This window comes from Monodon monoceros, unplaced genomic scaffold (genome assembly GCF_005190385.1).
Source record: "Monodon monoceros isolate NGI ecotype Baffin Bay Population unplaced genomic scaffold, NGI_Narwhal_1 Super_Scaffold_3, whole genome shotgun sequence".
Taxonomy (NCBI): Eukaryota; Metazoa; Chordata; class Mammalia; order Artiodactyla; family Monodontidae; genus Monodon; species Monodon monoceros.
In genome coordinates this window covers 21,414,378-21,429,728 of record NW_021703780.1, presented here as the reverse complement: position 1 = coordinate 21,429,728, position 15,351 = coordinate 21,414,378, and the positions used below count along the sequence as shown (strand labels likewise).

General features: G+C 40.0%; 2 protein-coding genes across 2 annotated transcripts in view; one reads left to right on the top strand and one right to left on the bottom strand.

Moving 5' to 3' along the window:
* The window catches only part of SLC17A1 (solute carrier family 17 member 1), a 218,727-nt gene that overhangs the window by 166,437 nt on the left and 36,939 nt on the right, over positions 1 to 15,351 (top strand). The gene's annotated exons all lie outside the window — the stretch shown is intronic.
* Positions 1 to 15,351, bottom strand: part of SCGN (secretagogin, EF-hand calcium binding protein) — a 37,748-nt gene that overhangs the window by 3,469 nt on the left and 18,928 nt on the right. Inside the window, exons 7-10 of the mRNA XM_029241972.1 lie at positions 9,742 to 9,797; positions 4,224 to 4,269; positions 3,922 to 3,981; positions 2,116 to 2,184 (exon numbers count right to left, since the gene is read on the bottom strand). Of these exons, the coding sequence (XP_029097805.1) occupies positions 2,116 to 2,184; positions 3,922 to 3,981; positions 4,224 to 4,269; positions 9,742 to 9,797 (231 nt within the window). The remainder of the gene's footprint in view (positions 1 to 2,115; positions 2,185 to 3,921; positions 3,982 to 4,223; positions 4,270 to 9,741; positions 9,798 to 15,351) is intronic.

Below are 15,351 nucleotides of genomic sequence, written 5' to 3'. Positions count from 1 at the left end.
AGGGTTATTATTGCAAACATTGGGGATCCTGACCAGGACTGTATGTTTAGAAACTGAACCAGCTCCCTGCTGACCGCATGGCATGCTCTGATAGTTGCTTTTAAAATAAATCCCAGATACTAGTTTAATTGTCCTGTGGCCCTTTCTTATAAGATGAAAATAAAGAAATAAGTCACAGGAGATGGCTCTACTTTATGAAGCTGAGAAATGTCAGATCCTCAGTGGCCTCAGTGTCAGGGTCTCAATGACCCAGTGGTCGTACTTCACTACATCTTTCAAATTGTATGTGAATATATATTTAAGCGACCTGGAAGACTAGAAAGATCCAATAAAGATAGGCACCCTCAATCATCTGGCTTCAGGGGAGAACATTAGTAACTAATTACTGTGTACATACTTTTTAGCTCAACAGATCAGCCTCCTATAAACTGCTTTTGTATTCCTGACCACAGTCTGACCCAATCCTTAGAAACCAGCTGTCTCAAATTGTCTGGTACTGACATGGAGAAGTGCTTTTTTGTTGCCCCAGTAGCCCCACAGAAATAGAGGGGCAAGGACAAACGTGGTGGGGATCCTCTGATTTCCCATAGAGGTGATATAAGCCCATCAAAGAGTGAGGCGGATTTCTGCCTCCAGCTCAGGTTTTTAGATGGTCATGAATTTTTCCCTTTAATTTTCTCTAGAAAAATGTCTTCTCTGCTCCGTTGCTGGTTTAGGTTTTACTTCCATCATCTCCCATTAACCTTTGGAAGCCATTGCCAAACCCAGAGACAGTTGAAAGATAATTGAAAGGATCTGAAGCCTCTGGGCTCTACACTCAGGCAATCAGGGGCCCTGGCTCCACAGCAAAGAGGAGGCCACACAGCTCTGGAAAACAGGTTCCCCATCCCATTTATTCTATCAAAAGCAAATTAAAACTCCAGTTAGGTAAGGCCTTCTGCTGTGCACCTTTAATGTCCCATAGATAATTGCTCACTTTCTATTATAGAAGTCATTCTGGCATGAAATAGGTAATGAGTGAAATGGGATTTTAATTTAGCAAGCAGTGTGAAAGGCAATATCACGCCAACACCCAGCAACTATTCTGGCTGTGCAAATGTTGGTGAAATCTCCAACAGGAGCACCACGTGAAGGGGACAGAGAAGTGGCAAGGGGCCAGTTGGGATGGGACTAATGAGAGTTAGGAGCCATCCTGATAAGAGAAATCTCATCCATGCCTGCTTAACTGCAGTATGTAAACTTCCTGGAGATTTACGCAGAAATCGGTATCTGGGCATTTTTCCACGGCAAAACTCCATAGTTTTAATCAGATTTTTCAAAAAGGTCTGAGGCTCCAAAAACCGTTAATAATTGTTGCTACTCAAATTTATTGCCATCTGGGCCAATCAGGAAATGACGATTATGTCCTATACAAACCTCAAAAGAAATCCCTAAGGATATGAGACTATGAAATTCAGTGTCTATACAGTCTCATAGAAAAACACCCACACAGGAGTTGGAAAGTATCTGTTTAACTGGATCGTGCAGCCAGTCAGTACAATTCATCAGGATCTCAAAGGAGATTGCTTTTTTAAACATTGTTTACCCTACGTGAAACAGCTCTGTGACGTAGATATGATCTAAATATCATCAGTCCCAATCACTGCCTTGCTAGGCAAAACGGCCATCTTAGGCCAGGTGTTAGAGCAGCCCCTTGGTGTTTAAAAAAAAAAAAGAGAGAGAATCCCAAGTATGGGATTTATTACATGAAATTAAAAGTTTTAGTTATTCTAATAACCAAGTCCACAGGAGAAGGACTTTCTGCAATCAAAAAATAAAGCAGTAAGATATATAGTGACACTGTGCTCCTTTGGTAAAATAGATGACATTCAAATGATGGTAACAAGAAGCTTCTATGGGGGCTTCATTTAATTGAAACTACATATGATCTTAAGAGAGAAGAGAGATTTTTTGGGCTTCAAAGTTTGAAAGCTCAAAGTTTGTTAAACAGACTACATCCCTAGATTTTCTCCAGCATTAATCTTTGGCCCTACTGATTCCCCAAAATAAACAGTGGAGTCAAAACGGCAGCCCCAGTCCGTGATGGGGATGATCTACACAGCCTCGTGAAGTTACCTGGACGAGCTCCATCATGTCTTTGACAAACCCATCCACTTCTGGGCCTTCTAGGGCTCCAGTTTTACTCTGAAAAAGAAAAGATCCAATCAACAAAATATCATTTTCTTAAGTCAGAAAGCTTAAAGAATAAATTATACAAATAGACCAAATCTTTTGTGACTGCAAACAAGTTTGGAAGTGGCACGTTCCAACTTATCGTCTCTGTGCAGGATGTGAATGCTCCACATAAATCGGAAGCACGCACTGTAAATAACTCCCTCCATTTAACCAAATGGGAAGCAGTAGTTTTGAGTTCCTTGGCTCTTACAAATAGCATTAATATGACATGTACCGACTTTATTTGCTTCCCAGATACTAGGACTCAGTTCAGACTAGTGCTAATTGAACATCCACTGATCCTTTGAAGGCTAGATTGACATTTTTTAATTTTGCTTTATGATTTAGCAATGATTTAATGAGTATCAAAACACATTTTAAATTCAAGAGAGACTAGATTGAGTGAGCATATTAGAATTACTATATGGTTCATGCATAAAGTCTTTTATTTTTTCTACCCATTTTATAAGAATGCCTATAAAATACAATACATATTAACATATTTCAGTTTCTTCTCTAAAGTTCCAGTTAATGATAAGTCATCCATTCTCCTCAAGTTTTTCTAATCCTGAACCTTGAACATATTATAAAAACTCATTCCCTTAGTGTATTTACCAGACACTAATACAGTACTTGCCATATGCCAGGAACTCCTCGAAAAGCTTACGAACATGAATTCATTTAATTCTCATATAACAAGCCCATGAGGTAGGTATTATCATTTTCCCCATCACCCTAATTTTATAGATAAGGAAAATGAGGCACAGGGAGGTTAAGAAATTTGCCCAAGGTCACACAGCTCATGAGCCGTGATTCAAACCCAGGTAATTGGTCACAAGAGTCCTATATACTTAAACAGTTTGCTAGACTGCCTCTTCCAGGTGATTTTCTTTTCTGCTCAGAATATGACACACAGATATCCAGTCTGATTAGTTTCAGGATCTCTTATGACCTTTCTCAACTTTCTTTTTGTTTTCCTTGCTCCGTGCATTATCCCACCTTGTCCTCAAGAAATTCAACCAATTTGCCATACTTTGTTCTTTAGAATTATTATTTTCTCCCCTCTAAAGAAGGACCAAATAATAGTCTTATAAGAGAAATAGATTTTGTGCCAAATATGTCTGACTTTCCCCCTATTTCTTTAGGGTGGTTTTGTTTTTTTTATTTGACTGCTTTTGTGTTTGAGCATACTATGATAGATAGAGACCAAGAAGGAGAAACTTTCTTTTAGCTTGGTTACAAGGAGCAAAGAAATAATAACGCGCTTCCCTGGTGGCGCAGTGGTTGAGAGTCCGCCTGCCGATGCAGGAGACACGGGTTCGTACCCCGGTCCGGAAAGATCTCACGTGCCGCGGAGCGGCTGGGCCCGTGAGCCATGGCCGCTGAGCCTGCGCGTCCGGAGCCTGTGCTCCGCAACGGGAGAGGCCACAACAGTGAGAGGCCTGCGTACCGCAAAAAAATAAAAATAATAATAATAATGTGATTTTATTCTCTTCTCCACCGTAAGTACTACTCCTATGTCTATTTTTACTTAGTTCTCAGAAGTTTCATAGAGAAGCTGAGGGTACCTTGACATAGCAACACACATGTGCGATTGCTGTTCGTTATATAAGTTTAGGGTCTGTAAGTAGGATGACCCCACATAAGGGCTAAAAAAGCTTCCTATCTAAAGATGGCCAGCACAATATATTGAAAAGGCACACTTACGACATCATAGTGAGCAAAGATTTTCTCAAAGTCCCTCTTTCTTTCTTCAGTGGAACAAGCCTGTATATGGAGAAAGCATTATGTCAGTCAGCAGTGTGAAACTTGTACAATTCTTCCACGGTCTTAGACAACTTTTATAAACTTTGAGTCAACAGTTCCTCATCCCTTAATTCTGACACTGAGCCTTATCAGTCTCTAGATAAATTAAAGGCAATACAATTAGATACCTTTCTTCCCTCCCTCTCAAATCTATAGAGCAACATGAATGATACAAATCCACCTAGAGAAATGCCACCACTTACATCCATTTTAAATTGGAGAAGGAAGTTTTCCTGAAGAGCCAGAATCCTAAATGGGGGGGAAAAAAAATCAAAAAACGTTATCCACATGATGATCTATCACCTCTCAATTACAAGTAGATTTATAACTCTGGTGTGAGGAAAAGGGCAGGCAATTTCCAGGTTATTCTGCAGAATAGGGTAGGTGCTTAAAAAATAGGAATTTGTACAATATAAAAACAAATAAAGACGGGAAGGACTTTCACAAGGATTAGTAGTCACCATAGAGAGACATCTAAAAATTCCAGCAAGGTTGCAGGTACACGATCAATATGCAAAATTCAGTTGTATTTCGATATACTAGTAATGGCCAATCCGAAAAAGAAATTAGGAAAATCACTCCAGGGCTTCCCTGGTGGCGCAGTGGTTGAGAGTCCGCCTGCCGATTCAGGGGACGCGGGTTCGTGCCCCGGTCTGGGAAGATCCCACATGCCACGGAGCAGCTGGGCCCGTGAGCCATGGCCGCTGAGTCTGCGCGTCCGGAGCCTGTGCTCCACAACGGGAGAGGCCACAACAGTGAAAGGCCCGCGTACCGAAAAAAAAAAAAAAAATACCATTCCATTTACAACAGTATCAAAAAGAATAAAATACTTAGGAATAAATATGGCAAAAGAGACCTAAGACTTATAGACTGAAAACTATAAAACGATGTTGAAGAAAAGCAAAGAAGAATTAAATAATAGTATTAAGGACATCCTGTGATCATGAGTTAGAAGACTTAATATTTTTAAGATGGCAATGCTCCTCAAATTTATGTACAGATCCAACACAATTCCTATAAAAATCCCAGTTGCCTTTTTTTGCAGAAATTGGTAATCTGATAATTGATGATCTGCAATTAATGTGGAAATGCAAGGGATTCAGAATAGCCATAACGACACTTTTTAAAAGGGTAAATTACATAGTATATAAATTATACTCAATAAAAAATTATGTATTTCTCTTTCCTGCATAACTACAATTATACTTCAGTGGAATAGAATCAGTTTCAAAAGACTAAAGCATGGGATTTGTTTCGAATTTATAATCATGGGTATATAGAGAGAAAGGCAGAAAAAAATATCATACAACAATTTGGAAAGTTTTACTCCTTTGGATGCCCAGAGTAGAGAGAATTAAGTTGAGCCAAATAGAGGGTAGAATATCCTGAGACCCTGCAAGGAATACTGTCCTCATCTCTTTGCTGGTACCAAGCCGTCTAAAGTATGTTGCCAGTCAGAGGACATATACTCTAGAGGTGATTGTCTAGGAGTAATCGGGCTACATTTCACAACTGGGGGTAGAGAAAGAAGATTCCCATGTGTAAATGTTTTAAGACCTTTTTGTCATTGAATTAGTTTCTTATTGCTGCTATAACAAATTACCACAAACTTAGTGGCTTAAAACAACACGAATTAATATCTTATAGTACTGGAACTCAGAAGTCTGAAATGGATTTCACTGGTGTTTCAAGGTGTTGACAGGGCTGTATTCCTTATGGAAGCTCTAGGGGGGAATCTGTTTTCCTGCCCTTTTCAGCTTCTAGAAGCTGCCTGCATTCTTTGGCTTATGGCCCCTTCCTCTGCTGCAAAGCCAGCAATATAACACCTTCAAATTTCTCTGTGATTCTGATCTTCTGCCTCCTCCTTCCATGTTTAAGGGACCCTTGTTATCACACTGCACCTACCCAGGTACTCCAGAATGATCTCTTTATTTTAAGGTTTTTAATTAGCAACCTTAATTCTATCTGCAACCTTAGTTACCTTTGCCATATAACATAAAATATTCACTGGTCCTGGGAATTAGGACATGAACATCTTTGTTCTGCTTACCCCCAATTGTCATTTTCAAATTCCATAGCAAATTGGTTTTAAAATAATGTAGTAACTGTCTTACTGCTTTGCATCTCTGCTCAATGCCACTTAACCCTTTCTTCCATCCAGAACTATTCATTGAATCCTCCCATGTACATAACACTCCACTGCGTGAGAAGCTATTCAGGAGATTAAGGCATAGTCCCTACCAGCTAGGTAGGACTATAGTAGAGGGTGTTTGTAACTCTGCAGGGGGGCTTTTTGTTTATCACAGGGATAGAATGGCCATGACTAGTGCTCTGCTTCACTGTCCAGTGTACAATTGCCATCCAGCCTGACCCTGAGGAACCTGGTATTATAGTTGCTCCCTCTAAGGGTTCTATCCATGTATTCTTTTTTTTTTTAACATCTTTATTAGAATATAATTGCTTTACAATGGTGTGTCAGTTTCTGCTTTATAACAAAGTGAATCAGTTATACATATACATATGTCCCCATATCTCTTCTCTCTTGCATCTCCCTCCCTCCCACCCTCCCTATCACACCCCTCTAGGTGGTCACAAAGCACCAAGCTGATCTCCCTGTGCTATGTGGCTGCTTCCCACACATTTGGTAGTATATATAAGTCCATGCCTCTCTCTCACTTCGTCCCAGCTTACCCTTCCCATGTCCTCAAATCCATTCTCTACATCTGCGTCTTTATTCCTGTCCTGCCCCTAGGTTCTTCAGAACCTTTTTTTTTTTTAGATTCCATATATATGTGTTAGCATATGGTATTTACTTTTCTCTTTCTGACTTACTTCACTCTGTATGACAGTCTCTAGGTCCATCCATCTCACTACAAATAACTCAGTTTCGTTCCATTTTATGGCTGAGTAATATTCCATTGTATATATGTGCCACATCTTCTTTATCCATGCATCTGTCGATGGACACTTAGGTTGCTTCCATGTCCTGGCTATTGTAAATAGGGCTGCAGTGAACATTGTGGTACACAACTCTTTTTGAATTATGGTTTTCTCAGGGTATATGCCCCGTAGTGGGATTGCTGGGTCATGTGGTAGTTTTATTTTTAGTTTTTTAGGGAGCCTCCATACTGTTCTCCATAGTGGCTGTATCAATTTACATTCTCACCAACAGTGCAAGAGGGTTCCCTTCTGTCCACACCCTCTCCAGCATTTATTGTTTGTAGATGTTTTGATGATGGCCATTCTGACCAGTGTGAGATGATATCTCATTGTAGTTTTGATTTGCATTTCTCTAATGATTAATGATGTTGAGCATTCTTTCATGTCTTTGCTGGCAATCTGTATATCTTCTTTGGAGAAATGTCCATTCAGGTCTTCTGCCCATTTTTGGATTGGGTTGTTTGTTTTTTTGATATTGAGCTGCTTGTAAAATTTGGAGATTAATCCTTTGTCAGTTGCTTCATTTGCAAATATTTCTCCCATTCTGAGGGTTGTCTTTTCATCTTGTTTATGGTTTCCTTTGCTGTGCAAAAGCTTTTAAGTTTCATTAGGTCCCATTTGTTTATTTTTGTTTTTATTCCCATTTCTCTAGGAGGTGGGTCAAAAAGGATCTTGCTGTGATTTGTGTCATAGAGTGTTCTGCCTGTGTTTTCCTCTAAGAATTTGATGGTGTCTGGCCTTACATTTAGGTCTTTAATCCATTTTGAGTTCATTTTTGTGTATGGTGTTAAGGAGTGTTCTAATTTCATTCTTTTATATGTAGCAGTCCAGTTTTCCCAGCACCACTTATTGAAGAGACTGTCTTTTCTCCATTGTATCCTTGCCTCCTTTGTCATAGATTAGTTGACCATAGGTGCGTGGGTTTATCTCTGGGCTTTCTGTCCTGATCCATTGATCTATATTTCTGTTTTTGTGCCAGTACCATATTGCCTTGATTACTGTAGCTTTGTAGTATAGTCTGAAGTCAGGGAGTCTGATTCCTCCAGCTCTGTTTTTTTCCCTCAAGACCACTTTGGCTATTCAGGGTCTTTTGTGTCTCCATACAAATTTTAAGATTTTTTGTTTTATTCTGTAAAAAATGCCATTGGTAATTTGATAGGGATTGCACTGAATCTGTAGATTGCTTTGAGTAATATAGTCATTTTCACAATATTGATTCTTCCAGTCCAAGAACATGGTATATTTCTCCATCTGTTTGTATCATCTTTAATTTGTTTCATCAGTGTCTTATAGTTTTCTGCATACAGGTCTTTTGTCTCCCTAGGTAGGTTTATTCCTAGGTATTTTACTCTTTTTGTTGCAGTGGTAAATGGGAGTGTTTCCTTAATTTCTCTTTCAGATTTTTCATCATTAGTATATAGGAGTGCAAGAGATTTCTGCGCATTAATTTTGTATCCTGCAACTTTACCAAATTCATTGATTAGGTCTAGTAGTTTTCTGGTGGCATCTTTAGGATTCTCTATGTATAGTATCCTGTCATCTGCAAACAGTGACAGCTTTACTTCTTGTTTTCCAATTTGGATTCCTTTTGTTTCTTTTTCTTCTCTGATTGCTGTGGCTAAAACTTCCCAAACTATGTTGAATAACAGTGGTGAGAGTGAACATTCTTTTCTTGTTCCTGATCTTAGTGGAAATGGTTTCAGTTTTTCACCATTGAGGACGATGTTGGCTGTGGGTTTGTCATATATGGCCTTTATTTATGTTGAGGAAAGTTCCCTCTATGCCTACTCTCTGGAGGGTTTTTATCATAAATGGGTGTTGAATTTTGTTGAAAGCTTTCTCTGCATCTATTGAGATGATCATATGGTTTTTCTCCTTCAATTTGTTAATATGGTTTAATCACATTGATTGATTTGCATATATTGAAGAATCCTTGCATTCCTGGGATACACCCCACTTGATCATGGTGTATGATCCTTTTCATGTGCTGTTGGATTCTGTTTGCTAGTATTTTGTTGAGGATTTTTGCATCTATGTTCATCAGTGATATTGGCCTGTAGTTTTCTTTCTTTGTGACATCTTTGTCTGGTTTTGGTATCAGGGTGATGGTGGCCTCATAGAATGAGTTTGGGTGTGTTCCTCCCTTTTCCATTTATTCTTGATCCAATGATTTCAACTCTCTCTCTGCTCAGAATCTCTTTTTACCTTTTTATGGACAATCAGAGGTTGTTTTGAGGTCACCTAGACTTGACAGAAACATGCTGACATCATCATGTGTCACAATACCAGCCTCACAGACAGCACTTTTGCAGATACTGGACCACTTCTGCTGTCATCCTCCCCTCTTCCACTTCTAACCTGCAGACACTTGGCGCCCCACGGAGGATACACCAACACTCAGAGACCACAGGGTGCAGCTGTGAGTCTGATTCTGTTGTTATCTGTCCTGAACTAACGATTCAGTATTCTCAGAATCAGTGAATGGGATTCAGGACTTTTTTTTGTTGTGGGACACTTATGTAGGACCATGAATGTCTGGCCTTTGAGGGCAGGGCTGGCCCATTTATAAAATATTTTGAAAATGTTGTGCATTGTGCTTTTCTGGGGAGAAGTACTTTTATGATCTTCACAAAGATATGTTACCCCTAAAGATTCACCTATTCTTTAAGACTTCAGGTGAGACTTGATCTCTGCCTTTCAGAAAGAAGTGTATGGTGTCAGCAAACATGTTCCCCTAGGAACATGTTTCTGAATCTATGACACCATTTTCACACTACTCACCTTGCCAAGTCATTAAGATCCAACCGGCCATCATTATTTTTGTCAAAGATCTTCATCTGGAATGCAGAAGGGGAAAGGAGTGTAAGAAATACTTGCAATGGGAATCTATTTTGAAAATCATTGAAGTGCTTTTCTGTTTTGCTCTTCTGGTTATATATTTGTCTAAACTGGCTGAGGTTGACTCATATCATAGAGTACTCTCTATAGAGTACAGAAGAAATAGTTTTCCATGAAGGCAAAAGTAGCTGAGGAGGATATGATGTAGGAGAAAGGCTGCCTTGTGTAGGCCTCAGAGGATTGTAGGAAGGAAAAGAGAGAGAGAAGCAGAGATGGAAGAGTAAAGTAGATGTGTGACCTAGCTCTGCTGGAAGGGGATCTGGAGGGAGAGGAGAACTAGCTAAGGAAGGACAACTTTGAGCAGACAGAGTTGCTGGGGCTTAGCTTTCCTGGGACCCTCTGAGCACCCAAGGGTTTGGAGTCTGAGTCAAGGACCAGTGGACCTTCTATGCGGCCAGCTGAGTATGAGGTGATGCTGGAACAGAGGATGGGGGTGGATCACTGAGTCAGCAAGCTGGAAGGAGGATATGGCAGAGAATTAGTGGTCCGCATCCAGCAAAAGTTAGAGGATGGCTTCAACCATGAATGTCAGCCAAGTAGCAGCAACTGTGTGTTCAACAGGCATCACCATGGAAACCAGAGCATTGTGCCTTGGGACCTCGACTCCTCCCCTTCACCATGAGGTCCTATAAGCTGCTTTTTCTCTCCTTACCCAGCTTGATGACATTTTTAGAGAAGGGTCTGGGTTGGATCCAGAGGACTGAGAAATCTAAGAGACTGAGCTTTTCCTTTGGCAGAGACTTAGCCTTATTCAAAGAGGCTGTTTGAATTTATTAGATCAGGCTAAATTTGTTTTTTTTTAACATCTTTATTGGAGTATAATTGCTTTACAGTGGTGTGTTAGTTTCTGCTTTATAACAAAGTAAATCAGCTATACATATACATATATCCCCATATCTCCTCCCTCTTGCGTAGATCAGACAAAGTTTTAAACAAGATATAAGAGGTTCGTTCTTAGAAAGCTAGATTATCTTGAGTTTTAAGCAAATAGTAGCTCAGCTTGAAAGACATGGGCCCATCTTTATTGCTGTGCAAACTTACACAGCACGTGTAAGGGGGAAAAGCCCTTTGCTCAAAATTGGCTCAAGGAAGAACTGAACACTAATGTGTAAATTATGCTTCTGCCCATCAGAAAATTGGTTTTGTGGTTCACGTAAGAATCAGAATCAGAAAAAAAAAATCACTTGCTTAATTTTACTACCCCTGTGTGTGTACACATGGGGGTGATTAATACACATATTCCCCTGTGTCTACTCTTCTAGTTGACTGGGACATCTTTGACTACAAGAAATACGCATAACAAGGGAAGCTTGAGACATGCCTATTGCACCAGACCAGAAATCAGACCTCTTGTCACATTAGTAAAGTCATATGATCTCTTTGGGTGCAGCTTATTCAGCTATAACTGTGCCCATGATTTTAACTCTCCTTATCAGAAGAACCCTATTTTCAAATGAAATTCTGCATGGTGCTTGAATGTATAAAGCAAAGAAATGGAGCTGTACAAGTAGTGGGTGGAAGTGGGCTGGAGCTTTGTCCCTAGGTTCCCTCTCAATCCTGAAGTGTTGCCTCTGAACCCAAGGGTTTCTTGGAATCCAACAGTCCAATAACCACTGACCGAATTAGGGTCCAGAGTGCATCCAGCTCTGAAAATTAATGATTTCATGACTTTGTCAAAGCACTTGAAGGGGAGTAAGATTGATACTGAGCACTTTTCCTGGTAAGGTCAGCAAACAGAGTCCTTCAGAGCAGGTTCCAGTGTGGCTAATGGGAGGACTGAGTTCTTGGGAAGACTGGGTTCTTAGGTATCCAGGGACCTCAGTGGCACCTGTCCTTGCACTTCACCCCTGAGTAATTGATGGTCAGCATCTCCTCAAAGGATGCTGTTTGACTACTGAACGGTGGTGTTCAGAACACCCAAATTACACGCACCACAGCACTGTTTCATATGCAAGTTCACTGCAACCGCCACCAGGGTATCTTCCACCAGAAGCCATCAGTAGAGTAGTAACTGGTTGCTAATCCAGGTATATGAATTTACCAGGATTTCCTTCCTCCCAAAACTTGATTATGAAAAAGAAAAAGCCTCAGAAAATGACCGGTTTCTAAGAGGGAGGGAAGAGTAGGCTCCTAATAGTTCATGATCTCAGTAACTGAGAAAGTTGTTTGTAAACAGGTCCGTACTAACTCATGGAAGTTACTAACGACCTTTGATGAATTTTGAATGTTTGGCAATTTGGAGTGTGGGGGGGTGGGCATAATGGCTTCTTAATTTTTAAAACTCTAATAGTGACCATTTTGTAGAGCAGCCAAAACTTTGTATGTTATTTCATTTAATCATCACCACATTCTCTGAAGGTAAGAAATAGCTGCAGGCCACACATGCAAGAAACTGGAATGTAGAAAGATTGATTTGTCTAAGAAAGTAGCAAGCTTTGAATCCAAGCATATCTGTCACCAGAGCTCTAGAGCTCTTCCCATAAACCAGGCTCTGAGCTTTATAGAGTCTGGGTAGCTTATGGTTAATGTAGTTTGCTTCATGGTTGGTTATGAAATAAAACACCTGGTGCTATAGATTATGCCAGAGATGTGGCGTTTACCTTTTCTAATTGCCCTTCTTTCCCGGGGAAAGCAAAAAAAGATTCTATTTATGTGAGTTTCCCTCTGACCTTAGTGGTCACGTGCTCGTGGCACAGGTCCCTCCTGGAGGGCTGTGGTGACTCACGGTGCTGGCGGTGGGGACAAGATTCCATTCTGAAGGGCTGATTGTTGAAAAGTTGTGAAGGGCCCTTAACCACTGTCCTCACTTCTGCCACTGCCTTTTCCAAGATTGAACATCCACACATTTTTGAGTACTAAGTACATGAAAGGTTCTGTAAAGTCTCCCGGAAATGGAACACAATGACTTACTGACAAACTCCTTAAAATTCTGTAGACCTAGGGTTCCCCTCAAGAGACCCCTCAGAGACTGTAGATCTACCCAGCATTCTCCTTAGATTGAATAATAGGTTTACCTTAATTTTTCGATTACTTAAAGATGGCATGGTGATTGTGAAATGCAAATTCATTTAAAACCATTACTGGGTTAATATCGGGTTGGCCAAAAAGTTCATTCAGGTTTTTCCATGACATCTTACAGAAAAACCTGAACGAACTTTGTGGCCAACCCAAATAGTAACTTCTTACCAGAAACAGTAGGTCCAAAGTATGACTGTTGTCATGTGGTGGGAGAGGCAGTCCGTGAATTTTTTAAACAATTGCTAATTGATAATTTGAGATGCGGTGCAAGGTCAAAATTATGCATAGTTCAGAGTGAAGAGTACAAAGTATAAGTCCTTCCTGTCCCTGTTGTAAAGGTAACTACCATTCACAGGACTGTGTATCCTTCCAGAAACATTTTAATATGTCCATCTTTATTTTTTTGGACAAATAGGACCCCATTCTATGTATTACTTTCCAACTTGCATTTTTTCATTAAGCAGTATTCTTAGAAATCACTCCTTATCAGTTATCATTTTTTTTTACTTAAAAAGAGTTCCTCGTTCTTAAAAAGTCTGGAAATTGTTGCCATACACAATCTCAAAAAGGATTTAGAGGGCACCCCCCCATATTACTGAATCAACAATTGTATGTTGAATAAGTACCATGTGTCTGACAACACGTGAGGCACTGTGAGAGATTCTCAGAAATCATTAAGGTGGTACAGGCTTTTAGGAGCTTACAGTGTAATTGGAGAGGCAAAAATGAACATCTGAAGTAAGATTCAACATTATCTCCATGACCACTGAGTCAAAGAAACAGAACAATGTGTTAGAATATTGACAAACACTGAGAGAGGAGATGGGACTTCAGATAAATCTTGAAGGAGGGGCAACTTGAAAGGTACAGTTCACATCTACTGGGGTGAGGAAGATCACCAATGCAACAGAACTGTGGGGGAAGGTCAGAATGTCAGTTTTGGACATGCTAAGTTTGAGAGGCTTATTGGGCATCCAAGTGGAGACACACATCCAAGTATATGCAGGCAGCTCAGAGAAGTGCTCTGAGTCAGAGATATAAATTGGAGGCAGTCACCTTTAGTTAGTATTTAAAACCATCAGACTGGTTGAGATCAACGGTAGAGTGAGGGTGGACGTGGAATAGAAGAGATTTCAAGACAGCCTGGTGGCGGAGGGGGGGATAAATTGGGAGATTGGGACTGACATATACACACTACTATATAAAAAATAGATAACTAATAAGAACCTACTATATAGCACAGGGAACTCTACTCAATACTCTATAATGGCCTATGTGGGAAAAGAATCTAAAAAAAGAGTGGATATATGTATATGTACAACTGATTCACTTTGCTGTACACCTGAAACTAACACAGCATTGTAAATCAACTAGACTCCAATAAAAATTAAATTAAAAAAGAAAAAAAGCACAGACATGTCTCGGGTTGGCCTGGATCAGAGACCTAGGGGGAAGGAAGCAGCTAGGAAGTCAGGTGCTTTAATCCAGGCATGAAGGATGAGAACTGGGACCAGGGTAGAGGCTGGGGGTATTCTCTTTGCCTGCCACATTCTCAGATTTTATTTATTGTTTTACAGTAGTTCAAGTTCCATGCTCTAATTAGGGACATGCGCTTAATATCTCCCACATGTATTAGCTTACATTTTACAAAGCTCAGTGTTACCAAATAATATTCTATTCAGACAGCCAATCTTTCCCCCTGCCAGGTGTTGGCAGCATCTCTTAATTAGATGTCATAATTGGATTTTGTTAATAGTTTCCTTCCTTGTACAGAACATTAATTACGAGTTTACATGAGACAAGGTCTGCAGACCTCAACTTTTCTCTTCTGATTGGATGTTCTGCCTTGACTCATTGATTGTTACGTTTCAGACGGCTTTCAAGTGTGCCAATCCTTATTTGGGTCAATTTGAATTCATTAGTAGGTTACATCTCTTAAGTGAAGCATTTGATGCTAAACCTCAGAACCAAAGCTTTAATGCAGTGCTGCTGTGACTGTGTCCATTGCTCATTAAAAAGCCATTAAAGCAGCCTAAAGTGATTTCACACTTGGTGTATCACTTAGAGCTCGGATCCTAGAAGGTTTTTCTCAGAATGTTGAGTTTCTAAAAGTCAGTATACCCAGAAGTCTCTAAGGAAATGTAAAGAGTCTTTAAAAAAACAAACTGTAGTCCAGTTCCCATATCTGTTCATTGGAAAAGTATAAGTCGCCTTTACAATTTAAGAAAGAAAAATGAAATAGGTGGGCCAAAACCTCATTAAACTCATCTAGTCTTGAGGGCAAACTCAGATCCTTGGGTGGAAACTCTTTCACTAGATTCCTCAACACTTACCTATCACCCCAGCTCATAAAGAACCAGTGAGGGGCTACCTGGAGTTTAATTGATCATGGGCCTTCATGGGACAATTTAGAGCAAAAATGAATACTTAACTGCAGCACACATGAGCAGCAGACCCCCAGGGTTTTAGCAATGA